The 25,895-nt window shown below is 40.3% G+C and overlaps 2 protein-coding genes across 4 annotated transcripts in view; one reads left to right on the top strand and one right to left on the bottom strand.

Annotated features, from left to right (window-relative positions):
- SLC4A1AP (solute carrier family 4 member 1 adaptor protein) overlaps positions 1-14,957 on the bottom strand; it is a 29,187-nt gene extending 14,230 nt beyond the window's left edge. Inside the window, exons 1-8 of the mRNA XM_032301356.1 lie at positions 13,863-14,957; positions 13,126-13,321; positions 11,189-11,311; positions 9,979-10,039; positions 9,496-9,635; positions 5,437-5,597; positions 4,081-4,150; positions 3,521-3,707 (exon numbers count right to left, since the gene is read on the bottom strand). Coding sequence (XP_032157247.1) covers positions 3,521-3,707; positions 4,081-4,150; positions 5,437-5,597; positions 9,496-9,635; positions 9,979-10,039; positions 11,189-11,311; positions 13,126-13,321; positions 13,863-14,525 — 1,601 coding nt within the window. The 5' untranslated portion in view covers positions 14,526-14,957. The remainder of the gene's footprint in view (positions 1-3,520; positions 3,708-4,080; positions 4,151-5,436; positions 5,598-9,495; positions 9,636-9,978; positions 10,040-11,188; positions 11,312-13,125; positions 13,322-13,862) is intronic.
- On the top strand, positions 14,798-25,672 carry SUPT7L (SPT7 like, STAGA complex subunit gamma). Of its 3 annotated transcripts, none has more exons than XM_032301361.1 (6): positions 14,798-15,105; positions 16,460-16,562; positions 17,135-17,752; positions 21,302-21,626; positions 23,435-23,672; positions 24,982-25,672. In XM_032301361.1, the coding sequence occupies exons 3-6, from the start codon at positions 17,340-17,342 to the stop codon at positions 25,242-25,244; spliced, it is 1,239 nt and encodes a 412-aa protein (XP_032157252.1). In that variant the 5' UTR covers positions 14,798-15,105; positions 16,460-16,562; positions 17,135-17,339; the 3' UTR covers positions 25,245-25,672. The 3 variants fall into 3 exon arrangements, with proteins under 3 accessions (XP_032157252.1, XP_032157253.1, XP_032157251.1); XM_032301360.1 differs by having other exon boundaries at positions 14,822-15,105; positions 17,348-17,752; XM_032301362.1 differs by lacking the exon at positions 17,135-17,752 and having other exon boundaries at positions 14,813-15,105.
- The last annotated feature ends 223 nt before the right edge of the window (positions 25,673-25,895 follow it).

The following is a 25,895-nucleotide window of genomic DNA, read 5'->3' as shown; positions in this document are numbered from 1 at the left end:
AACTGCTGAGACTGTCAACAGTCTCAATGGCTGGAGATAGTTACAAAAGCTAAGCCTGCTATGGCAAAGCTGAGGAAGAGTATAAAGAAGACCGTAGAAATTAGAAAGGCAGAGGAGAACAAAGCAAAAACAAAAGGGATGGCAGTTGAGTTGACAAGATACTCAGAGCAGGCAGAGGTGACAATGAGAATACAGCATGAGGAGACAGAGGAAACCCCAGAATAACTAGACCAAAAAGAAAGCCCTATGCTTTCTTCACATTGACCATGGGACAGCCCTGCAAACTAGCATATAAGGACAGTACTGGCACTCTTGACTCACAGTGACCCAAGACAGATGTTGGCTACCTGGCCCTCCCTGAAGCCACACTTGCTACTACTGCCTTCTTTTACCTAGGTCTTACCCACTTAGCGGCACTCTTAGATCCAGCCTCAACCCCCTTTCTCCCTACCAGAGATAAAACCCATTCCCTTGCTAAGGCCACCAGAAGAATGCTGCCTGCCTGTCTGTGAAGGACGTGTTGTCAAATCATCATCCTTCACACACTTCCCCACAGGCCTGAGGAAGGCTCTGGCACAGAAAGACAGAAGCAACAGCAACAAAGATGTTTTCAGCTACATTAAAAAGCTAGGCTGGCCTGGAGGATAAGCAAAGACTGGCTCAAAGGAGATGAAAAAGCAGAAGATGGAATCACAATCAAGATTGCTTGCAGGTGTTAGGGTAGGAGGCAGAAAGTTCAACCCTTAAGTGAAAAGAGAAGGAAGAAGATATACATTTAGGAAACTATCAAATATAGGAAAAGGGGGAAAAGCCAGGCAAGCACACAGACTGACAGGACAAGAGGCTCTGGAGGAAGCTGAGACATATATATATATTTTTAATTCTTGCCCCAAATGGTTTTTTTTCCTTTTTCCCAAAGCAGAGATTTGCTTTTATTTTTTGTTTTTGTTTGTTTGAGACAGGTCTTGCAACCTCACTTTCCCAGGCTCAAGTGATACCTCAGCCTCCCAAGTAATGGGGAATACAAATGAGCACCATCATACCCAGCTAAGTTTTTATTTTTTGTAGAGACGGGGTCTCACTATGTTGCCCAGGCTAGTCTCAAACTCCTGGACTCAAGCCATCTTCCCACCTCACTCTCCCAAAGTGCTGGGACTACAGGTGGTGAGCCACCATCCCCAGCCACTTTTATTAACAAGTAGTTTTACTGCAACAAAATTTTATATGATTCTTACTTTTTCCAGTTATTTGTTATTTAAAACTAGAACTGCAACTATATTACAATAAATTTAGACCTAAAGTGGTATGGCTATTTGGTATAGGATTTCCTTTTAAAAATTCAGTATATCTGAATAGAATTGAAAGTATATTCACATGTTCAAAACTCAAGTATAAAGCACATATACTGTGAAGTCTCCCTCCCATTGCTGTCCTCCAGCCACCCAGTTGCCTTCCCTATCGGCAATCAACATTATTAGTCTTTAATTAATCTTTCCAGAGATATAGTAGCAGATGCTATTTATTGATACCCCTCCCAGATTCCCTTTATCAGGCCAAACAGCTACTGCAGACATCTGCAGTTAAAGGCTCACATCTGCACCTTTCCCAGGGGAAATGCTGTGAGTCCCTCCCACCCCCCAGTCAGTCGGGCACCCTATGACCAATGAAGGGCTGGAAGGACGGGGTATAAAACTCAAGCACCTTGCCTCCATTGTATCTGTGGTGCCATCTGGGCTCTCAAACCATATCTTAGCCCAGATTCTTCTCCTGCCCTCTTCTGCTTCCCTCACTCCCCTACAGATTTCTCCTGAGAGCACTCTCTTAATAAATCACTTGCAGATGAATCCCCGATTCAGTCTGTTTTTAGGAAACCCAACCTAAACAGATCTTATGCACATAAGCAACGGCTTACATACCTATGTATTCTTCCCTCACTGTCATTTTTTATAGACAGTGCCTGTTATACACACTGTTCTGCACTTTGTTTTTGTTACTCATCTTGACAGTGTTTCCATGTCTTATATATAGTTGCCTCTTTTTTTTTTAACAGCTACATGGTGTTCAATTGTGTAGCTATATTATAATTTATTTAATTCATCCCCTTTGACAAATATTTAGGGGATTTCTAATCTTTTACTATTATTAATATAAACAATGCTGTACACCATTTCCTAAGTATGTGAGGGACAAATTCCTAGAAATGAAATAGATCAAAGGGCATGTGCATTTGTAATCAGGATAGAGACTGCCCATTTGTCTTGTATAGAGAATGTACTAATTTGTCCAATGAGCAATACAAGAAAGTGCCTTTTTGTCATAGCCTCATCAGCGCAGTACAAAATCATACTTTAATTAATCTTCATCAAATTTAGATAAAAGTGGTATTAAGGCCAGGTGTGGTGGCTCATGCCTGTAATCCCAGCACTTTGGGAGGCTGAGGCAGGCAGATCGCTTGAGGCCAGGAGTTCAAGACCAGCTTGGGCAGCATGGCAAGACCCCATCTCTATAAAAAATTAAAAATTAGTCAGGTATGGTGGTATATGCCTGTGGTCCCAGCTGCTTAGGAGGCTGAGGCAGGAGGATCACTTGATCCCAGGAGGTCAAGGCTACATTGAGCTATGATTGTGCCACTGCACTGCAGGATGGGTGACAGAGTGAGAGCCTATCTCAAAAAAAAATAAATAAAAGGTATTACGTTGTAGCATTTGTATTTCTCTTATGATGATGAAGTTGAGCATCTTTGTATAAAAGATGCTATTTGTATTTCTTTTTCTGTGACCTATGAGTAGGCATCCTTTACCCATTTTTCTCCTGGGTGGTTGGCTGTCTACTTATCATTCAGGGGTCTTTTTATTAATATTTTAATTTTTTTTGGGACAGGGACTTCCTCTGTTACCCATGCCGGAATGCAATGGTGCAATCACAGCTCACTGTGGCCTTGAACTCCTGGCCTCAAGCAATCCTTCAACCTTGGCTTCCCAAGTAGCTGGGACCACAGGCGTGCTCCACCATGCCTAGCTAATGTTTTTATTTTTTGCAGAGATAGGGTTTTGCCACATCACCCAGGCTGGTCTTGAAAGTGATCTACCTGCCTCGACCTCCCAAAGTGCTAGGATTACAGATGTGAGCCACTACGCCCAGCCTCAGAGGTCTTTTTATATTAGATAAATTAGGTTTTTGTGCATGATGCTTTTTAAAGGAGTTTATTCTACACTAAAAGATTAAGTAAAAAACTTCAGAATCTTCCAAGGAATCAGAAATCAATATAGTTTTCTCAAAAAATCCTGACAGTCTATATTTCACAAATATGAAATGAGTCTATAAAACCACTGCCTTCTGTGCTTTAAAGAATTCCTTGTATTATATTTGTATTATATAAATTACATATATTCTTTAAAGAATTCCTTGTATTATAGTTGTATTCTATAACGGTTATTTATGAAGATAAAGCGATAATTGAAAATGTTATCTATGCTACCATAATTATTTAAAATTCCAGATATAACTAAGACTTACTTACTTTTTTAGTTCTGGAATCTCTGCTGGCTTTACAATTTTTATTAACCCTTTAAGTCTCTGTTGTTCCTTCCTCAGTTCAAAAGTTCTCAGGTGAAGTTTCTTCCGGGACACACCATCTAATGTACTGCCTGATTTCATTTCTGACATGAATGCATCTAAAGAATCCTGAGATGGCGACTCTGATAAAACTGTCCAAGAAAAGAATAACACATATTTAGAAAGATGGTCCTGAATATTTTAAAATTCAGTCAAAGTTTCCATATAAAAGTCACTAACATAAAACTGGACAGAGGACATCACTAATAATAGGAATAAGGAACAGGTTATAGCCATGAGACCTCGGGAAGTCATTTTGTCTCAATGGGCTTCATTGCCCTCACCTATTAAATATAGAGATTAAACCAAATGATTTATAATGTTCTTTCTAGTTCTAAAATGGTATGTTGCTCTGTCAAAAGGCTCCATATTCTGTATGATATTTCTTATTAACCAATGTAGCCCCAGTGCCTAGCATAGAGCACTATATATGGTGTACTAATAAACATTTGATGAAAAACTTACCTTTACTTGAGGCTTTCAATCTCTCAGATATTTCAGAAAGTTCCCTTTCAGCATCATTTAATTTTGCAACCTGTAACACCCAAATCAACAGGATTAGAAAATTTTTCTTCTTTCAAACTGTTTCCTTATCATCTTCCTTTTTCACTATTGTTACTAAAGTTTTAAGAAGATTAATTCAAAAGTTCAGTTGAACTGCTACTTACAAAGTTAACACTTTTTTTTTGAGATGGCATTTTGCTCTGTCGCCCAGGCAGGAGTGCAGTGGCACGATCTCAGCTCACTGCAACTTCTGCCCCCGGGTTCTTGCAATTCTCCTGCCTCAGCCTCCCAAATAGCTGGGACAACAGGCGCACACCGCCACACCCAGCTATTTTTTGGTATTTTAATAGAGACAAGGTTTCCCCATGTTGCCCAGGCTGGTCCTCACCTCCTGAACTCAGGCAATCCGCCTGCCTCAGCCTCTGAAAGTGCTGGGATTATAGGCGGGAGCCACTGCACCCGGCCAGAATTAACACTTGTAATGTGTTAAATTCAAATTGAATTTATTTCTGAATTTAAAAACACAGAATTAAACAGAATTAATAACTCAGACTTTATTTTACTCAGAAGAAAGAGCTCAAGGCATTTGTTTTACATAAATCAAAAGGAGATGTTGGATTATGTTTTAAGCTCCAAATCCTACTATAAATTAATACCTATAAGAAATTCCTTGAAGTGCAATTGCTGAATAAATGCATTTTTAATGTTGACAGATGTCGGGTTGATGATTTAAAAGGCTGTATTATACATTCCCACCAATTGAGAGTCAACTTCCCCATATTCTGATCAAGCTCTGCATTATTAATATATGCTTTTTCTAGTCAAATAGGTAGCCTATTACCTACCTATTACTGTCTGTTACCTATATATTAACACATGTCACCTTATAATTTCCTGAAGAATATACTGTTTCAGACTACATATTACCATACTACATTCTTCAAAATTCCCTTGACTTCTCTTGACTGCCAGAAGCCTAAAGTCAATTTCACCTCAGAATCCCTTAACTTGGAACTTTTTCCTTTCTTTTTGAGATGGATAATATCATATCCAAAGAATGTTAACTGATAGAGCAATATCCTGGAGGAAAGTATTTAGTAAGCAAGCCAAATTTTTTCAAACAACTTGGATAAGACGAATTGTTTGTTACCATTAAATTAACAGATCACAAAAGTTATACTTAAGTTATACTTTAGTATCAGATTTCACTGCTACTACTTTAAAAATTGTAAATATCATAAACTATTTCAATAATACATTATTTTATTAAAAATTAAACTATTCAATACCACAGCTACTTTCATAAATAAAACTTGCCAATGATTCAAAGGTCTCTGGCTTCTCATCAATCTTGCCAGCCTTCTTCATTCTGTTCAGACGCTTCTTCTCAACCAGACCAGTCCGATCAAGAAACGTGTCATCATCACTATCATAAAAGTCTTCATCTTCCCAGTTCTTGGCTTTCCTTTTCCGAGATACTAAAGGTGGATAAAATGATTAATAAATAAGTTTTTAAAAAAGAAAAGAAAAAGAAAGTAGGCAAGAAGCTTAAAATGTCACCATCAACTACCGAAAAAGATGATTCTACAAGCCGCCAAACTACATGTAAAAACAAAGGGCTAAATCTTGAAGACATTATACTAAGTGAAATAAGCCAGACATAAAAGGGCACTTACTGCATTATGTGAGATACCTAAAGTAGTCAAATTCATAGAGACTGAAAGGTAGAATGGTGGTTGTCAGAGGCTGGGGAGGACAGAGAACGAAGTTAAGTGTTTAACAGGTACAGAATTTCAGTATGGATTTTTTTAAAAAGTTCCAAAATGAACACTGTTGATGGTTCCAGAACATTGTGAATGTATTTAATATCACTGAATTGTACTCTTACAGTGCTTAAAATGGTATACTTTTCTGTTATGTATATTTTTCCACAATTTCTTATTAAACAATTTTTCATTAAAGCAAATAGTTACTTAATGAGCAAATTGCTTTGAAAAATCAATGAGGATGGCCAGGCATGGTAATCCCAGCACTTTGGGAGGCTGGGGGGGTGGTGGATGGCCTGAGGTCAGGAGTTCAAGACCAGCCTAACCAATGTCATGAAACCCCATCTCTATTAAAAATACAAAAATTAGCTGGGTATGGTGGTGGGCACCTGTAATCCCACCTACTCAGGAGGCTGAGGCAGGAATCTTGCTTGAACCTAGGAGGTGGAGGTTGCAGTGAGCTGAAAAGCGCCACTGCACTCCAGGCTGGACACCGAGAGTGAAACTCTGTCTCAAAAAAAAAAAAATCAATGAAGAAAAAAGGAAAATGAGAAAAATACCAATAACCCAAAAGAAAATTTGCAAAAGAAAAATGAAAGCAGTTCACAGATAAACAAATATAATAAATATTTTAAAAGATGTTACTTTTAAAAAATAATTAAGTACAAATTTAAAAAATCAATACTATTTCTCACCTATAAAACTAGAAAAACATAAAAAGATTAATAAATGCTGGGAACGTACATTCATACAAACTTTTTGATGGTCAAGCCTACAATATCTGTCATTAAAAATGCATTGATCCAGCAATTCCACTTCTAGGAATTTATTCTATAAATATCAGTGAAATAGTATTTATAACAGTGAATATGTAGAGAGTCCATCAATAGGAGACTATGACAGCCAATACTTTTTCTTCCACCCTACAACATTCTACTCTCTTTGTTCTGATAAAAGTACCTCTTTCCCCTAGAAAATTCCTCCCCCATTTTATCTGGTTTAGGGATAGTCATATGACCAAAGCCAATTCAGTAAGACTCCTTCCCTTATATTTATATTTAGAGATAGGGCAAAGAGGCTCTCTTTACAATGTGGTTATTAAAGTAAGAGACTATATTCCATGCTGAAATTCCACCTATATATTCCAAACAGTCAATCACCTTTTTCATCCCCAAATAAAAAACTACAATAAAGAATTACATGACAACTGAGAAAAACCTTTAACATGCAGAACAGAGACTAAACAAAAAGAAAAATAACCTGTAGAAAACAGAGATTAAATATTTACAACCCATAAAACAACAGGATATTATGTTTTAAAAAGGATAATTCAAAAACCAAAAATGAACTTTTAGAAATTAAAACCTTAGAATCTCTGAGTCTTCTCTAGGATGAAAGATTGCCTGGCTTTAAAAACTTACAAAAAGACAGAGAAAGAAAGGCCAGGCGCGGTGGCTCACGCCTATAATCCCAGCACTTTGGGAGGCCAAGGCAGGTGGATCACGAGGTCAAGAGATCGAGACCATCCTGGTCAACATGGTGAAACCCCATCTCTACTAAAAATACAAAAAATTAGCTGGGCATGGTGGCTCGTGCCTGTAATCCCAGCTACTCAGGAGGCTGAGGTAGGAGAATTGCCTGAACCCAGGAGGCGGAGGTTGCGGTGAGCCGAGATCGCACCATTGCACTCCAGCCTGGGTAACAAGAAACTCTGTCTCAAAAAAAAAAAAAAAGACAGAGAAAGAAATTAAAATCTTGGCAAAATAGAGAAGGCAGAAAGATAAAGGTGCAGAAATCTCTCAGAAAGAATGGAAAGACATAGAGATGAAAAAAAGAAGAAAAAAACTTAAATGGTCAGTCCAAGGGGTCCAATATCTGATTAATAAAATTCCACAGAAAACAGAGGGCTGAAATAATGGCATAACTGCAGAAATGTTCCTGAACAGCCAAGATTTCCAGATCAAAGGATCCAACAAGTACCCAGGAAAATGAACAAAAATTGACCTGCAGAAAAGTACTTTATAGTTAAGTTTCAGAACCTTTAGAACAAAAGGAAACTCTTACAAACTCTGACAAGGGGTGAAAAAGATGGCATACAATAAAATCAAAATCTGAACAGTTGAGGATTTCTGAAAAGCAACATTAGATGTAAAATGATAAAAATTATTTCCAACTTAAAATTGTATTCCCAGCTAAACTATTAATCAGGAGTTAAGCTAGAATATATAGAGAATTTATATTTATATATTTATAATTTATATAATATATATAGAATTTATATTTTCAGAAGAGAAAGATTAATAAAGTTTATTCCCTATACACTGTTTCTTTTTCTTTTTTGAAATGGAATTTCGCTGTTGTTACCCAGACTGGAATGCAATGGCACAATCTCGGCTCACTGCAACCTCCGCCTCCTGGGTTCAAGCAATTCTCCTGCCTCAGCCTCCCGAGTAGCTGGGACTACAGGCGTGCACCACCATGCCCAGCTAATTTTTGTATTTTTAGTAGAGATGGGGTTTCATCTTGTTGACCAGGATGGTCTCGATCTCTTGACCTCGTGATCCAACCACCTTTCTCTGAAATCTATTAGAGGATGTCCACAAAAACAAGAGAGTAAACCATGAAAAGGAAAGATGTAAAATTCATTGAAGACTATCATCACCATGATGATATATCATCCATGATACAGCTCGGCTCCGCGGCTCATGCCTGTAACCTCAGCACTTTGGGAGGCCAAGCGGGGCAAATCACCTGAGGTTGGGTATTTGAGACCAGCCTGGTCAACATGGTGAAACCACGTCTCTATTAAAAACACAAAACCGGCCACACGCAATGGCTCACACCTGTAATCCCAGCATTTTGGGAGGCCGAGGTGGGTGAATCACCTGAGGTCAGAAGTTCGAGACCATCTTGACCAACAAGGAGAAACCCTGTCTCTATTAAAAATAAAAACTAGGCAGGCATGGTGGCGCATGCCTGTAATCCCAGCTACTCTGGAGGCTGAGGCAGGAGAATCACTTGAACCTGGGAGGCGAAGGTTGCAGTGAGCCAAGATTATACCATTGCACTCCAAAAGCCTGAGCAACAAGAGTAAAACTTTGTCTCGAAAAAAAAAAAACCCCACAAAAAATTAGCTGGGCATGGTGGTGCACACCTGTAGTCCCAGCTACCAGGGAGGCTGAGGTGGGAGGATGGCTTGAACCTGGGAGACGGTGGTTGCAGTGAGCCAAGATCATGCCACTGCACTCCAGCCTACGTGACAGAGTGAGACTCTGTCTCAAAAATAATAATATCCATGACACATTCTTACATTAAAAAAGTGAGTCACAAAAGAGTCTAATTAATATGACTGCCTTTGTGTATGAGTGTTTGTTTTTTGTTAAAGGATCTAGTTCTCAGCACACATTTATATATGCATAGAAAATGTCTGGGAGAATATAAACAGTGACTACTTTAGGATATTGAGATAGAAAATTTTTTCTTTTCACTTCAAAAAATTCTGTACAATTTACATTTTCCCCTATAAAGAAGTTTTATTACTGTTTGTGTTAAATTTTCCTTCCTTCCTTTTTTTTTTTTTCAGGAAAAAAGCGCTCCTATATATACTGACCTGCTTCCTGCCGAAGCAATCCCAAAGTGTCAAGAATTCGACAAGCTTCCAATGAGCACTGGATCATTGCTTCTTTTTTCTTTCCTGAGTGAATGGCCTCAGCTACCAGTTGTTTTCCAGTTGAATCATCCACAGGTAATCTTCATTGGTTTAGTGGGAATTATAGCACAGGATTAAGCTCCAATTCTCATGAAAACAACTACTATGCTATGATAATAGTCATGTTTTCTTAGATGGCCTTTCAGTCTTTGAATTCATCTTGTTCTGTCTTGCCAGTGTTGGACTTAAAATCTTTTCTTTCTACCTCTTACCCATCCCACTCCACTCTCCAATAACATTAAGGGTTACTAAACTATGAAGTCTCAAATTTAGAAATAGCTTAAAATTAGATGAAAGTTACCTTTGGGTTGGTGTCTATAACCATACATTAAACCTGAAATTGGTCATTTTCCAGAAATGAACATTAATAAGAAAATAGCATACCTCACCCTGCAGAGCCAAGTGCTATGTCCCTGTTCATCAAATTCATATTCTAATTCTTCTCCTGTGGGAGAAAGAGAGACAAAACAATTTTAACAGAATCCAAAAATTACTAGTTGATACAACGAGAAGTGAGAACAAATGTCAAATAAGAACAAGTTCCTAGCAGTGGCTCACGCCTGTAATCCTAACACTTTGGGAGACTGAAGCAGGAGGATCACTTGAGTCTAGGAGTGCGAGACCAGTCTGGGAAACATGGCAAAACCCAATTTCTACAAAAAATACAAAAATTAGCCAGGCATAATGGTATGTGCCTTTTGTCCCAGCTACTATAAGGGCTGAGGCTGGAGGATAGCTTAAGCCCTGGAGGTCAAGGCTGCAGTGAGCTGAGATTACACAATTGTACTCCAGCCTGGGTGACAGAGCAAGACCCTATATCAAAAAAAGAACAAGTTCCCATACCACAGTGAATAATAAATTTCAATGCATTTCACTTCTCATTCCTAGGGATTATCATCTGATAATAAAATTAGAGTAAGTCTGAGGCAGACAGAAAAGCAAACTCAGATCAAAGTAATCAATTCTCCATAGCTATCTTTGTTCATTGTATAGTAGTTTTCACTTATATAAGTTGTAGACTTAAGTGGTTATTTTAACATAGTTGCCTGGTTTTTAGAAGCACAGATATTAAGTGCACAGTTGTTTCCTATATTACTCATATATACACATAAAATATATGCAGATATACATAAACATACAAATACACAGATATTCTCTCAAAGTATTTCTACTGAAACAATCCTCTGTGGAAAAAAATTTTTAAATTATATAAAGTCTAAACTTATGTTAGGAATTACAAAAGATCAGGTGAATTCGAAATTTAAAAATGACAGGAAGTTGGCTCAATTTCCCCACCATCAAGGTCCAGGATCTTTTGAAAAGAATGAGATGAGTCAGGAAAAAAAGTACTTCCTTTTCTTGAGATAAGAAGAAAGACTAATGAGATTTTTATGATTTTTTTTTCCCTCTGCTATACTAATGAGGAATAATTTTCAAAATAAACCTAAAGCAACTGACCGTAAGAGTAAAAAGTGAACAAGAAAGACAGCAATAAAATTATAGCATATCTTAGTATAAAGCTCAACCTGAAGCTCTAGAAAACTACACTGCCCTGGATACCTTTTACTGGTAGGGTCAGAATCTGTTTACATACCTTCTCGGTCAAAAAAGCCTTGGAGAGCCTTTTTGGGGTCCTTTATATAAAAGGCCTCCCTTTCCTGCTGAAACTCTAAGACAATAGGATTCTCTTCGGCATCATCTTCTACTGCATCTTCTCCTACAGGATATGGGAAAAGAAGAAAAGATAATCAGACATGAGAAGAGACTATTTGAATGATACCCTCTATTCTTTCAGGCTGCATAAAGATAGAGTTAGGCCAGGCATGGTGGCTCATGCCTGTAATCCCAGAACTTTGACAGGCCGAGGTAGGTGAATCACGATGTATGGAGTTCAAGACCAACCTGGCCAACATGGTGAAACCCCGTCTCTACTAAAAATGCAAAAAATTAGCTGGGTATAGTGGTGGGTGCCTGTAATCGCATCTACTGAGGAGGCTGAGGCAGGAGAATCACTTGAACCCAGGAGGCAGAGGTTGCAGTGAGCCAAGATTGCACCTGTGCACTCCAGACCAGGTGACAGAGTAAGACTCTGTCTCAAAAAAAAAAAAAAGATATAGTAGATCTGTGATTAAAAAAAACAAATACATACTTGCAGGGACAGGGAGTGGAACAACCACAAAACCACAAGTATAAACATATTCAGGTTTTCTAAATTGTGTGACAAGTCAAAACTTTTCATGGCACCTTAATTTTTTTTTTCTCCATCACAATATTTTAAAAGTAAAATTACCTACCACATTGTGGAAAAAAATTTTAGCTCCTCAGCCTGGCATTCTTGTTCTCTCATACTCATATCTAAATTTCGTTTCCAATATAATTTCCTGATACATCTTATATCCGCCAAATAAACTGGTCTACTCACAACTTCCTTAAAAATCATCAATCCCTACCCTGAATACCAATCCCAATACTCAGCTTCATAAGGGCTTTTCCTTTCCTTCAAGTTCCAGCTCAAAACTCTTATGCTTATAAAGTTTCCCAGAGATCTAAGTCAGTGCTGTTCAACAGGAATATAATGAAAGCCATATTCGTAATCTTAAATTTTCTGTGTAATCTTAAATTTTCTATTAGCCACATTAAAAAATTAAAATGAAACAGGTAAAATTATTGTCATTTCAACATGTAATCAGTATAAAAATATCATGAAAGAGATATTTTACATTCTTGTTTTCAGACTGTCTTTGAAATTCAGTGTGTATTTTGCATTTACAGCACACGTCAGTTGGAACTAGCCACATTGCACATGCTCAGTAACCACATGTGGCTAGTGGCTACCATATCAGACAACACAGGTCTAAGTCCTCAATCACTGTTCTCTCTTCTCCAAACTTTCACTCTAGCATAGTTATGGTTTCCAGCTTTTGTCTGGCACTTAGCAAAAGTAACTTCATAGTTTTTCCTGTCTTCCCAACTACATATTAAGGCCATATTCTATCTTTCTATACTCCATCTCCTGAATATCCATTTTCTAAAATATCTGCTGTTAAAGAAAGTTTATTATTTTGGCTAAGGGACCAGCTTTCTCTGATTAAGATTCCACATTTCAAGATACTTTCACAAAGTACAGAAAATTCAAGAGAATATCCTATATTGAATAACATCCCATTTATTTGGTTGAATAGAGTTCCACCCCCTCCAATGATAATCACATAGCACAAGGTCAGTACTTAATAAATATAAAAATTTAGAATTGTAAAAATAGCAACTTTATGCTTAGGACAAGTTTTGAACAAGGGAGTGCATTAAAAACGTTTTTTTTTTTTTTTTAATCCAAAGTGCCTATAATTTAATTTTTTACATCAGTAAAGTTAATGAATCTCTCTGGCTTTTGGTTACCTCATATGCAAATTGTGTTTGCCCTATCTACCTCAAGGAGCAATGAAAAGTTGTATGATTTTTAAAAAACATTTAAGGGTACCACTAGTAATTAACTCAAAATATTAACCTCTGGCAGTAATTTTAATTTCTTACCCATTCCCCAGGTGCAACCCATCTCATCATCTTGGCTACCAGCATTTCTCTTTCTTTCAGAGGTATCCATTTCCTCTTCTTCATCTGAGTCTTCTCCTAGCATCTTCTTCTCCAACAATATTCGTTGCTGCTTGCGCAATTCCTTCAACTGTGTTACTGTTAATTCGGATTCTGCCTCTCGGTCTTCCTCTGGTCCCTAATGAACCAAGGAATAAAAGGTTATTTATTTGTTTAGAGAAAGGGTCTTTCTCTGCCCCCTAGGCTGGACTGGAGTGCAGTGGCTCAAATACAGTTCACTGCAGTCTTGACCTCCTGGGCTTAGGTGATCTTCCCATCTCAGCCTCCCGAGTAGCTGAGGCCTGGCTAATTTTTTTTTTCTCTTTTGAGACGGGGTGGGGGTGGGAGAGTCTTGTCATGTTGCCCAGCCTCCTCTCGAACTCCTGGGCTCAAGCGATCCTCCCGCCTGGGCCTCCCAAAGTATTGGGATTACAGGCATGAGCCACCGAGCCTGGCCAAAAAATAAAAACAAAATCGAAATATTTGAGAGTTCAGGATTGTGGACATGACTTTCAGAAATACAGCAATGTGTATAGAGGTTTGGAGATGATAGGCCAGACTTGATTCCTTCATGTTTGTAATCGCTGAGTGGGAGATTCTTCTTCCTCATCGAAAGCTTAAGAAGCTCAGGAACGCAGCCCAATAAGCCCGAGATTTCAATTCTAGGTTTTTCTACCTACCTGGAGGATAAAGAGCCGGGTGCTGCCTCCGAAGCGAACAACATGCCCAACGTGGACTCGACAGTAGGTGCGAGGTGGGATGCGAGTTTTGTTGAGAAAAGTGCCATGGGTGCTTCCCAGATCGTAGAGGTAGAAGCCCGGCCCGTTGCTGTCGCATTCTCCGCCAGAACCAGACGCCCTGTGCTGAAGCACTGCGTGGTACCGAGACACCGAAGGGTGCTCTAGGCACACGTCGCAGTCAGCCAGCCTCCCGAAAAGGCAGTAACTCGTCCCTTTCAAGCTACGGGTGCCAAGGATAGTGCCGCCCTTCAGGGTCTCTAAGCTGTAGGGGGCTGTGGCAGGGCCACCCCATGGAGGCTCCTGGTAGGGGGGAGCCCGGGCCTGACAGCCAGGGGAAGAAACCGCTGTCTGGGGGCGCGCTTGCTCCTCCTGTGGACTCCTAACATCCCCGCAGTCCGGCTGAGGAGGCGGGACCTTGGGCTCCCCAGAATTGGAGTCCTGCAACGCGGTGGGCCCTTCCTTCTTCACCTTCTCAGGGTTTGAAGGACTGGTGGTTGGGGCCTTACTCCGCGCCGCTGGGGGCACCAGCAGTGCTGGCTTCTTGAAGTCGACACAGAGCTCTTGCGACGTCTGCGGCTCGGAGTGAGAGAGAATGTCAGCCATCCTCAACCGGTGCAACCTCGAAGTCTGTTCCTTCGAAACCTCATCCTTCGGTCTTTACGTTCCTGTCCACGTCCCACTCTCCCAAGCTCCCAGTGGCGTCGTAGGCGGCGATGGTGAAGTTGCTCCTTCACGACCTAGAGCGTTGCAAAGTGGTGCCAACACGAGAAGGTCATAATACGAGAAAAAACGGCTGTCGGGATGCTATGCAGAACAGGGACATCTTTAGAGGATACAACGGGATAGTAATGACTTCCTGTGGCATAGCTTGATCTAGAAGAAGCGCTTCCGGCGGTCATAGACCACTAATCAACAAACCGGCTTTTGGGGCTTGACGCGACCCTTGCCTCAGGCCTCTAGGGGTCCAGTCGCCCAGCCCGCTCTGCGACGCAGCAGTGAATAGTGACACCTCCTTGCCTCGGTTCAGGTCCAGACAGACCTCCCCGTCTTCCGGCTGCCCTGGACCTCAGGCGACCTCAGGACCCTGTGATTGGCGCCTGCGCCGGCGGACCGCACCGGAAGAAACCCCTGGAGGGACTTGAGCATTCCTTGGGCTCCCTGCCTGTTCTTCGTGCTTCCTTCGGTAAAGTTAGGGAAGAGGGCGACTTTTTGTTATTTCGTTCATTCATTTATTTTTTTCTGAAACTAATTATTAAGGCAGAATAGTTTAGTGGTTAAGAGTGCAAACTCTGGAGACTGTCGATTTTCGACCTCGCCATTTGTGACATTGTGCAAGACACTAGGCCTCAGCCACCACTCTGAAAAATGGGGATAATAATATTATGAGCTTCATAGGGTTGTTGGAAGAATTGAATTAAACAATAACGACCAGCCGAACGGGTGGCTCATGCCGGTAATCCCAACATTTTTGGAGGCTGAGGCAGGAGGATTGCTTGAGCCGAAGAGTTCCAGAGGAGGCTGGGCAACATGGCGAGACCCTGTCTCGCCAAAAAAAAAAAAAAAAAAAAGCCGGGTTTCGTGGCGCGCGCTTGTAGTCCCAGCTACTCAATTGGCTGAGGTGGAAGGATTGGTTGACTCGGGGAAATTGAGGCTACAGTGAACCATGATTGCACCACTGCATTTCGGCCTGGGCTACAGAGTGAGACTCTTTCGCCCCCGCGCCCCACGCTCGCAAAGGACGGGCGTGGTGGCTCACGCCTGTAATCCCAGCACTTTGGGAGGCCGAGGCGGGTGGATCACGAGGTCAAGAGATCGAGACCATCCTGGTCAACACGGTGAAACTCCGTCTCTACTAAAAACTACAAAAAATCAGCTGGGCATGGTGGCGCGTGCCTGTAATCCCAGCTACTCAGGAGGCTGAGGCAGGAGAATTGCCTGAACCCAGGAGGCGGAGGTTGCGGTGAGCCGAGATTGCGCCATTGCACTCCAGCCTGGGTAACAAGAGCGAAACTCCGTCTCAAAAAAAAAAAGAAAAAAAAGGTGAAGTCCGGTATATAGTAAACATTCAACAAATGCCTAATATTTCTGTGTGCCTGGCCCTGTAAGAAGACCATGGCCGTAAGAAATACACAGGAGAAAAAAATCGATTGCGATAGGTACTAATTAAAATCCAAGGATAAATGCTGTGACATAGACAAGCAAAGCGCCGTGAGAACAGAGAAAGGGAGATGCACTGGGAAAGTAACAGAGGGTGGGGACTTAGGCTGTACTTAAAAATGAATATGAGTCTGCCAGGGATGGGCAGGGTTGTCAGAGCATTTCTGGCAGAGTTCACAGCTGAAAGTGTCAACTGTGGAAATGCATAGCATTCTCAAGAAAGGGAATAGTATAATTTTGTTAGAACAAAGGTAGTCATTTCATCCAGAAATCTCCTCCTTTGTGCTTCCACTACCCCAGGTCCATATACCTCCAGAACAGTACTTACCACATATTTTCTTATTGAAATATTTTGCTTCAGTTTCTGTTCCTCACCTCAGGGCAGGGATCTCACATTATCAATCTTTGACCCACACAGAATGCCTGGCATTTGATGAATGTTTGTTGAACTTGAAGAGACATATGGGCAATGAATCTGCAAAGGTGAGTTGAAACCAGATTGTGAATTTTGTTGAATGATAAGCCAAGGAATTTTGACTTTTTCCAATAGGCAATGGGAAGCCATTAGATTTAAGTTTTAAAGAGCGTAGCAGCAGGGTAGAGAATAGATTACATACAAAGAGAGATTGGAGGAAGGGATACCAATTAGAAGCCAGCAGAAATTGCTCACATTCTAAATGTCAAAAGTTGAAAACATAATGCCATTTAGATTAGTGGTTCATAAATTTATCCACCAGGACCATGCCTGAGACACACAAAATAAGAATCACTTCTTATTATCTTTAACCCTACTCACTTTTCTCCTATTGATCCAGCAAAGATGTGTCAAGATACTTATATCAGGCCTTGCTTATTGTTCAGGATTGATCATGTTGGTACTTCTGGTAATGAGTTAGTGAGGTGAGATGGAAAATAGGGATACTAGAGCCCGGATGCTGTTGTAGCTGTTGGTCCACTAATGACCCAAATTCTACCCTGTCGTTCAGTCTAGCAGGAATTATCATAGTATGACAATAACCAGCATCTAACAGTTACATTTCTTTTAATTTGTTTAGGGAGAACCTCTTTGGTCCTACAGTTTTGCTGACACTGACATTTTTCTAAGTGGTCACAAATAGCCTACTTTTTACTACATAACTGGCTAGAACTCGTATTTTTCACTACAGAAACCTATAATCTAAAGTTGCCAGAGATTTAAACACATTACTTTTAGGTTATTGTCTACATTTATCCTGAGATCTCTTCTCTTCTTATTCTGAAATGTTGAGATACTGGGGAGAGATACCAATATCATCAAGCCAGACCAACAGAAGTTCCTTCGATTTGCTCCCACGGGAGTTCCGTCTGGTGGAAGTCCATGACCCACCCCTGCACCAACCCTCAGCCAACAAGCCGAAGCCCCCCACTATGCTGGACATTCCCTCAGAGCCATGTAGTCTCACCATCCATACAATTCAGTTGATCCAGCACAACCGACGTCTTCGCAACCTTATTGCCACAGCTCAGGCCCAGAATCAGCAGCAGTCAGAAGGTATAAAGACTGAAGAGAGTGAACCTCTTCCCTCATGCCCTGGATCACCTCCTCTCCCTGATGACCTCCTGCCTTTAGATTGTAAGAATCCCAATGCACCATTCCAGATCCGGCACAGTGACCCAGAGAGTGACTTTTATCGGTAAGGCAAGGCTTTGCTGTATCTTGCTTTTCTCAAGTCATCTTCCCAACAACCCTGTTAAACCTGTAATAGCATTTCTATTTCCACGTAAGGAAACTGAGGATAAGAGTAATTGACTTGGCCAAGGTTTCTCAGGTAGTTAGTGGGATTTTTAAGTTTTGAATGCCAGTCTTCAGAATCCGGGGTCTGTATTTTTTAATTTTTTTCAGTGCTTACTATGTGCCAAGCACTTTTCTAGGAGCAGGGTAATACACTGGTATGTAAAAAAAGGCCATGGCCTCATAGTCCTTAGGATCTGGTCTTTCTAGTTAATGTAAAAAATATATTATGTGTTTAGCTCAGTGTCTTCAAATTGGGATTCATGGACTTATTCTGGTATTTTTAGGAATCCAATCATCTATACAAGAATCTTTAAATTGTGTGTTTTCATTTTGATAACATAGATTAAGAAATAATAAGTTGGGTCCAGTGGCTCACGCCTGTAATCCCAACACTTTGGGAGGTACAGGTGGGTGGATCACTTAGGGCCAGGAGTTCAAAATCAGCCTGGACAACATGGCAAAACCCTATCTCTACTAAAAATACAAAAATTAGGTGTGGTGGCGTACACCTGTAGTCCTAGCTACTCAGGGCTGAGGCACAAGAATCACTTGAACCCGGGAGGCAGAAGTTGCAGATCTCGCCACTGTACTCCAGCCTGGGTCACAGAGTGAAACTCTGTCTTAAAACAAACAAAACAAAACAAAAAAGAATAGTATAAAAATGTTCTAGATCCCTGCTATTCAATATCTGGTCCAAGATCTGCAGCAGCAGCATCACCTGGGGATTTGTTAAAAATGCAGCATCTCAGGCCTCACCCAGTCCTGCTGAATCAGAATCTGCATTTTAACAAGATCTTCAGGAGATTTGTATGTGCATTTAAGTTTGAGAAGCTCTGCTCCACATCCTCTGAATGACTGCCTTATAACCTGGAGCTACTACTAGATCTCAGTGTGCCAGTTTGTATTTAACGCCAAACAATTACTTTTTTCTTTTCATTTTGAAATTTGCCAAACCTACAGAAATATGTAAATAATAGTCAACAAACATCCAAATACCCTTCACCATGATTCACCAATGTTTAATATTTTGCCACATTTACTTTCTCACATATGTGTAAGTGTGTATACTTACATACGTACACATTTTTTTTCCCAAAACATTTTAAAGTTGCAGACATCACCATATTTCACCCTAAATTCCTGAGCATGCATATCCTAAGAATAAGGAAATTTTCCTGCATAATCATAACACTATTAACACACCACAGTAAATGAACATAATATCAATAAGTTCATATTCACATTCTTCCAGTTGTCCCCAAAATATCTTTTGTAAATATATTTTCCCCCTAACCAGGATCTAACAAAGATTCATGCATTGTATCTGGTTGTCACGCCTCTTTATAGTCTTTTATGAGTTCAGGTCACTTGTAGAATGTCCCAATTACTGGGTTATTTCCTGAAGATTAGATTCAGATAAAATATGTTTGGCAAGAATACAACAAAAGTGATATTGGTATGTTATTTACTACATCTGCCTGTTGCTGATATTATTATTTTAGAGGTTCCCAAACTAATGAGAAAATTACAGAACTAGACTGAATAACGTAAGGGTTGCATTTCATTTGGGCCAGGTGAAGGCCAGATGATATCAAGGTGCATTGTAATCAAAGGTTCTGAAGTCACTGGAATAATGAAAAGGGGAGGCATAATTATATGCACACCCAACTCAAAAAACTTGCTCTGTGGCAATCAATGCTGTATTCACATATTGAGGGCAATTTAATTTCAACAATATAATATATTAAATTGATGGTGTTATTCATTTTTAATTTTGTGTCAAATTTATATTGTTAGTAAGAGTTAGGACCATCAAAAGTTTGTTCCTGGTTTTACTTTATGCATATTTAAGAAACTGTATAACAAAAATAATTTGCATCAGCTTTGGAGGCACCAAAAAATTATTTTCCTTTGAAAGAGGTACAGATATTATTCTTGGAAAGTGATATTGGATTAGTTCTCTCTGTTTATTAGGTACTTCTGAGGCCTTTAGCCTTTGGCCCAGAGACACTGGCCATGGAAATGATGATGATAGTAAATGAAAAGTTACTTGGCAATTAGTTGTCCTATTCTCAAATTATTATATAAACTGCAATAGTTGCTATTGAACAGGTCAGAGTTTAGTGGGTAGATAACTCCTCAGGCACTCTTGAACAGTACATGATGACACATGGCAAGTATGAACCAAGGAAAAATGACTTTCTGTGCTCTATTTTATCTTTATTGGTAAAATAAATGCCTTTGTCAGGGGTAGGCAGAGGCCAGTAGATAATTTCAAGAGACAGATAAATTATTAAAAGCTTCTTAAGTTATTTTTAGATCAAATAGCCCAGGTTTTTCTTAGAAATATTAAGATTTCTACAGTAGTGATTGGGGGAAAATGGTGTATTATGAAGAATACGGTTTCTGGAGTCAGAAGCTTTACCATATATTAATGACATGTAAACAAATTTTGGCAAGTCAGCCCTTCTGAACCTCAGTTTCCTCTCCTGGCAAATAGAAATAATAATAATACAGACCCTACCCATTGCACAACACAGGATAGGATGAAAATACTTTGTAAGCTATATGTGTTTTAAATTACTTTTTTAAAAATATTTTTAAATTTTTAAATTACTTTTTTTAAAATATTTCCCTCTTTTGAAAGGATTCCTTGTATTTTTTTTTTTTTTTTTTTGAGACGGAGTTTTGCTCTTGTTACCCAGGCTGGAGTGCAATGGCGCAATCTCGGCTCACCGCAACCTCCGCCTCCTGGGTTCAGGCAATTCTCCTGCCCCAGCCTCCTGAGTTGCTGGGATTACAGGCACACGCCACCATGCCCAGCTAATGTTTTGTATTTTTAGTAGAGACAGGGTTTCACCATGTTGACCAGGATGGTCTCGATCTCTTGACCTCGTGATCCACCCGCCTCGGCCTCCCACAGTGCTGGGATTACAGGCTTGAGCCACCGCGCCCAGCCGATTCCTTGTAATTTTATGAGAATCTGAGAATCTTAAACTCCTGGCAAGCTGTGAAGAATCTCTTCACTGGAACTATGAATTTCTAAAAGTTTGTATTAATATGTTGCCCAGCATGTATGAAAACTAGGTTGTGGTAAAATAATTAGAGCATCATTGAGCAGTGGCTGGGCTATACTCTTAAACTTAATCCTAAAAGTGATCAAAACTGAACAGTTGCTAGAAGGAAACTTTCTTTTCACTAGATATCCTTTTGGACTGTGTATTGCCTGTTCAAACTGTATCTTTGTAGGAGCTCAAAGATATGACCGTGGGTTGCTAAGACATGCTCTGATAGCAGCAGGATAAAACTGAGCTATGTAACTTGGATAGAATTTCCCTGGAAAGCTAGGCCAGTGGCTTGACTGGAATTGTAAAACTCCTAGGGAGACAGGAGATGTCATCGCCCCTTTGCAAGAACATTAATAACACTACCACATCTCCACTTTCAGTGGAAAAGGGGAACCTGTGACTGAACTCAGCTGGCACTCCTGTCGGCAGCTGCTCTACCAGGCAGTGGCCACAATCCTGGCCCACACAGGCTTTGAATGTGCTAACGAAAGTGTCCTGGAGACCCTAACTGATGTGGCACACGAGTATTGCCTTAAGTTTACCAAGTTGCTGCGTTTTGCTGTGGACCGGGAGGCTCGGTTGGGACAGACTCCTTTTCCTGATGTGATGGAGCAGGTATTCCATGAAGTGGGTATTGGCAGTGTGCTCTCCCTCCAGAAGTTCTGGCAGCACCGCATCAAGGACTATCACAGTTACATGCTCCAGGTGAGGCGACCCTGTTGGAAAGTGGGCATAGATGTCTGTACAATCTAGCAGTGTTCAGCAGGATCCCAGAACACTTGGTCTAGAGTGCAGGGCACAGAGTCATGGAACAGAGTGAACTTAACCTACTTTTATGATGGCCCTAGCGATGTTCCCGGCCAAATACCATGGGCCTCCTTTAGTCAATGAACAGCCACATTCACTGATACTTCCTTTAGAAGAAACTATACACAAATATATAGAATCTGAGAGAATGCAGTTAGTTTGATTTTATTCAACAAGTATTTATTGAGTGCCTGTTGTGAGTCGGGCATTGTGGGGTTTGGCAGTTAATAAGTTACCTGAGCTTACATTCTTGTTGAAGGGAGACAAATACAAGTAAACAAATAATGATGAAAACAATTTCAGGAGCTGGGCATGATGGCACATGCCTGTAATCCCAGCTACTTGGGAAGCTGAGGTGGGAGGATTGCTTGAGGCCAGGAGTTCAAGACCAGCCTAGACAATATAGTAAGACCCTCTCTCTACTGAAAATTAAAAAATAAAAATTAGCTGGACATGGTGGCTCATGCCTGTGGTCTCAGCTACTTGGGAATCTGAAGTGGGAGGATCACTTGAGACCAGAAAGTTGAGGCTGCTATGAACCATGATTGTGCCATTGCATTCCAACCTGTGCAAGAACCTGTCCCAAAAAAAAAAAAAAAAAAAAAAGAGAACACAGACCTCCTACTGGTGTCTCAGCCTCTGAAGCAGCTAATATAATGGTTTGACTGGAATTATAATATATATATTGTATATCTAATAAGCTGCTTGGGAGGCTGAGGTGGGAAGATCGTTTGAGGCCAGAAGTTTAAGGCCAGCCTGGGCAACCATAGCAAGACCCTGTCTCTAAGCACATACACACACAAAAATGCAATTTGGGGTAATGTTAAGTGCTATGAAAAAACCAGAGTAAAATGATTAATGCCTGGAGGATGGGTTACGGGAGGTGATGATTTTGATTAGAACCAGAAATATCTAATCACTTCAACCCTGTGCTCCTAAGTCATTTGTTCACTGTTTCCATTTCTGCAAGTCTAAAATATGATTAGGAATTAACACCCAAGAAAAAAAAGTCTTTGCTAAGTGATCCAGATTTCCCACACCATTGATTATCCATTCACCTGGGATACATATGTCAACCTTTCTTTTTTTTTTTTAGACAGGGTCACCTGGGCTGGAGTGGCTGGAGTGCAGTGGCACAATCACAGCTTACTACAGCCTTTATCTGCTAGGTACAAGTGATCCTTCCACCTCAGCCTCCTGAGTAGCTGAGACCACAGGTGTGAACCACCATGCCCAGCTATTTTATTTTATTTTATTTTATTTATTTTTTTTATTTTTTGGTAGAGATGGGATCTTACTAGATGTTGCCCAAGCTGGTCTCAGACTCCTAGGCTCAAGTGGTCCTTTCACCTTGGCCTCCCAAAGTGCCAGGATGACAGGTGTGAATGACCATGGCCAGCCTACTACTGTTTTTTATAGCCAAAAATGTAATCTTTTGTCCCAGTTCTGTTTTATCTTTAACACATTTTTTTACCTTTATGTAACTTTTAATTAATGACAGAGACATTAGCCGCCAAACCAATTTTCTTTACGTATCTCTATCACTCATAAATGCAAACTCAATATCTTAAACAAATCCCTTCCATTGGCAGTGAATGTTTAAAAATTCTGTTATTCATATTCTGCTGGCTTTCCCAATGTCACAAGCTGACTATACAACTTGCTTTTAACATTTCCTTGGAAAATTGACTCTTGCTTGCCAACAGATTAGTAAGCAACTCTCTGAAGAATATGAAAGGATTGTTAATCCTGAGAAGGCCACAGAGGACACTAAACCTGTGAAGATCAAGGAGGAACCTGTGAGTGACATCACCTTTCCTGTCAGTGAGGAACTGGAGGCTGACCTTACTTCTGGAGACCAGTCACTGCCCATGGGAGTGCTTGGGGCTCAGAGTGAACGCTTCCCATCCAACCTGGAGGTTGAAGCTTCACCACAGGCTTCAAGTAAGACAAATAAATATACTCACTTTGATTCTGGGAGATCTGCCAATTTCAGTACTTCTTGCTTTTTGGAATCAAGCTCAAGAGGTAGAAGAACAAAAGCAGCAGTGGGCAGAATGAAAAGTCCTAAAACGAATACCGTTTCACCTATCTGGGGATCCCAGCATTTTTCTCTTTCTAATTAGTGAAGAGAGAATGAGCACAGCTTTACAGGCATTCTTTAAAATAATCCCTAGTTAAGATGTAGATGCAATATTGTGTTGTCCCGTTGATTACCAGGGCAGATTCAGGTGATCCAGCTGGTTTGGAAGATAACCCCTTCCTCCTTTAGTATTTTTTTTAGTATTCTGTATTGGTCCTTCTGGATGCTTATACTTAATTGAATAAGACAGCTGCCAGATAGATGGAGGAGTATTAATTGCACAAGGATGTTCTGAGTTGGGCTTCCTTGCTACAGTACTCTAACAAATTAAAGATGAAAGACATTGATATAGGGCTTCCCAGTTAGAGGTAGCTGTCTTCTTTTTCCAGACTCTGTGGAAACCTTCAGAACCAGGACAACTGACTGGTTACCTGTCAGTTAGGTTGCAAATTAGTCTGGACACTCAGTTGTTTACAAATATAAATTGTCATTTCATCAATGCACAAATGACTCAAGTAGCAAATTCTCAAATGTGGTCTAAATGGAATTAGGTCATACTTTGAAAAGTGTTGGCAGAGAGTCTTTCACTATGGAAGAATAACCATAACAGCAGCATTGCTAGAGTACATAGAGAGGTGGGAGGGCCAAAGAGAAACTGTTATGGACTTAGGGACCATGTCTCTTCAAAGGAGACTAGGTAGAGAACTGCTGTTAGCATTATGTTGTGACCATTAACTTTTCATAATGTGTGAGAGAGATGACCAGAGACCCAAACAAAAGGCAGGAAAACAAGATGGCCACATAAAAGAAGGAAGGAAGGACAGACACGCTAAACAACTGAACAAGGCCTGTGGTTGTGCCTGTCTTTGGGCTGTGAAACGAGATCTTTCTACCTGCCTAGTTTCATTTCCCTGGCTTAGAGAAAATGGAGGTAGGTGAGGTAGCGAGAAAAGTAAAAGAAATGGAAAAGAAGATAATCAGAGTTGGTAATTTTTTGGTGATGGTTAACTTTTTGGAGCAGAGAATAACAACCATATTCTCCAACCAAGTACAGAATCAGAGTAAAAACTGAGCTCAAAGAATATTAGTTGGTCCTGAGTGATATATTTACTCTACTTTGTTCTACACTTGGCTTACCACGAGGTATATGTCTGTTTTTCCTGTTTCTAGGTGCAGAGGTAAATGCTTCTCCTCTTTGGAATCTGGCCCATGTGAAAATGGAGCCTCAAGAGAGTGAAGAAGGCAATGTCTCTGGGCATGGTGTGCTGGGCAGTGATGTCTTCGAGGAGCCCATGTCAGGCATGAGTGAAGCTGGGATTCCTCAGAGCCCTGATGACTCAGATAGCAGCTATGGTTCCCACTCCACTGATAGCCTCATGGGGTCTTCCCCAGTTTTCAACCAGCGCTACAAGAAGAGGATGAGGAAAATATAAAAGGAAAAGAGGGAGATTTTTTGTCTAGACCTGCTAGACCCAACAGAAAAGGTTTTTGTGTATCTGTTTCCATAAAAATTGATTTGACTCCTGTTCTTAAACATAAGTGGTTTTTCCTAATTCCAGAGGAACTGGACGTCACCAAACAAGGTTGCATTTTACTTTTGCATCTAGTTTTTATAGTTTCCCACAACCAAGCCACCCTTCACAGATGAATTATGATGCTGGCATGGCAATCAGGAGACCAAAGCACTGTCCCCTACTGTTGTCTTAACTATGACTAGACATGTTACCTCTCTATAGCCATTTCTCTCATACAACAGAAGAATCATACTTCTTTGACCTACATTGTAGAGATGTGAGGATTTAAATGTTTGCTAACTTCCAAACTGTGCTTGAATAGACTCATAATATATGCTCATATCAGATGTCAGTTTTCATTTAACTTGATTCATTTTTGGCTCAAGTCATTGGGAATCCATTACTAATACCTAACAAGAAATGGCTAAACACAACACACCTTATCTATTAGTCAGCTTTTAAAAACTGGTTTTGCTGCTTTGGAAGTGTCTTATTTATAAGATCAGAGGTGTATGGTGACAGTCTTTCTGCTTGTTTATTCAGATAGCCCTCTCCTATCATCCACATATT

This window comes from Sapajus apella, unplaced genomic scaffold (genome assembly GCF_009761245.1).
Source record: "Sapajus apella isolate SASKATOON/1434 unplaced genomic scaffold, GSC_monkey_1.0 scaffold44, whole genome shotgun sequence".
Classification (NCBI taxonomy): Eukaryota; Metazoa; Chordata; class Mammalia; order Primates; family Cebidae; genus Sapajus; species Sapajus apella.
The sequence above is the reverse complement of the archived record's forward strand: the minus strand, read 5'-3'. Positions and strand labels throughout refer to the sequence as shown.

Bases quoted from the DNA above. Each gene is read 5' to 3' on its own strand.
- SUPT7L (XM_032301360.1), top strand. The intron at 17,753-21,301 runs GTAAGGCAAGGC...CTCCACTTTCAG, and splicing joins CCAGAGAGTGACTTTTATCG to TGGAAAAGGGGAACCTGTGA. The intron at 21,627-23,434 runs GTGAGGCGACCC...GCTTGCCAACAG, and splicing joins ATCACAGTTACATGCTCCAG to ATTAGTAAGCAACTCTCTGA.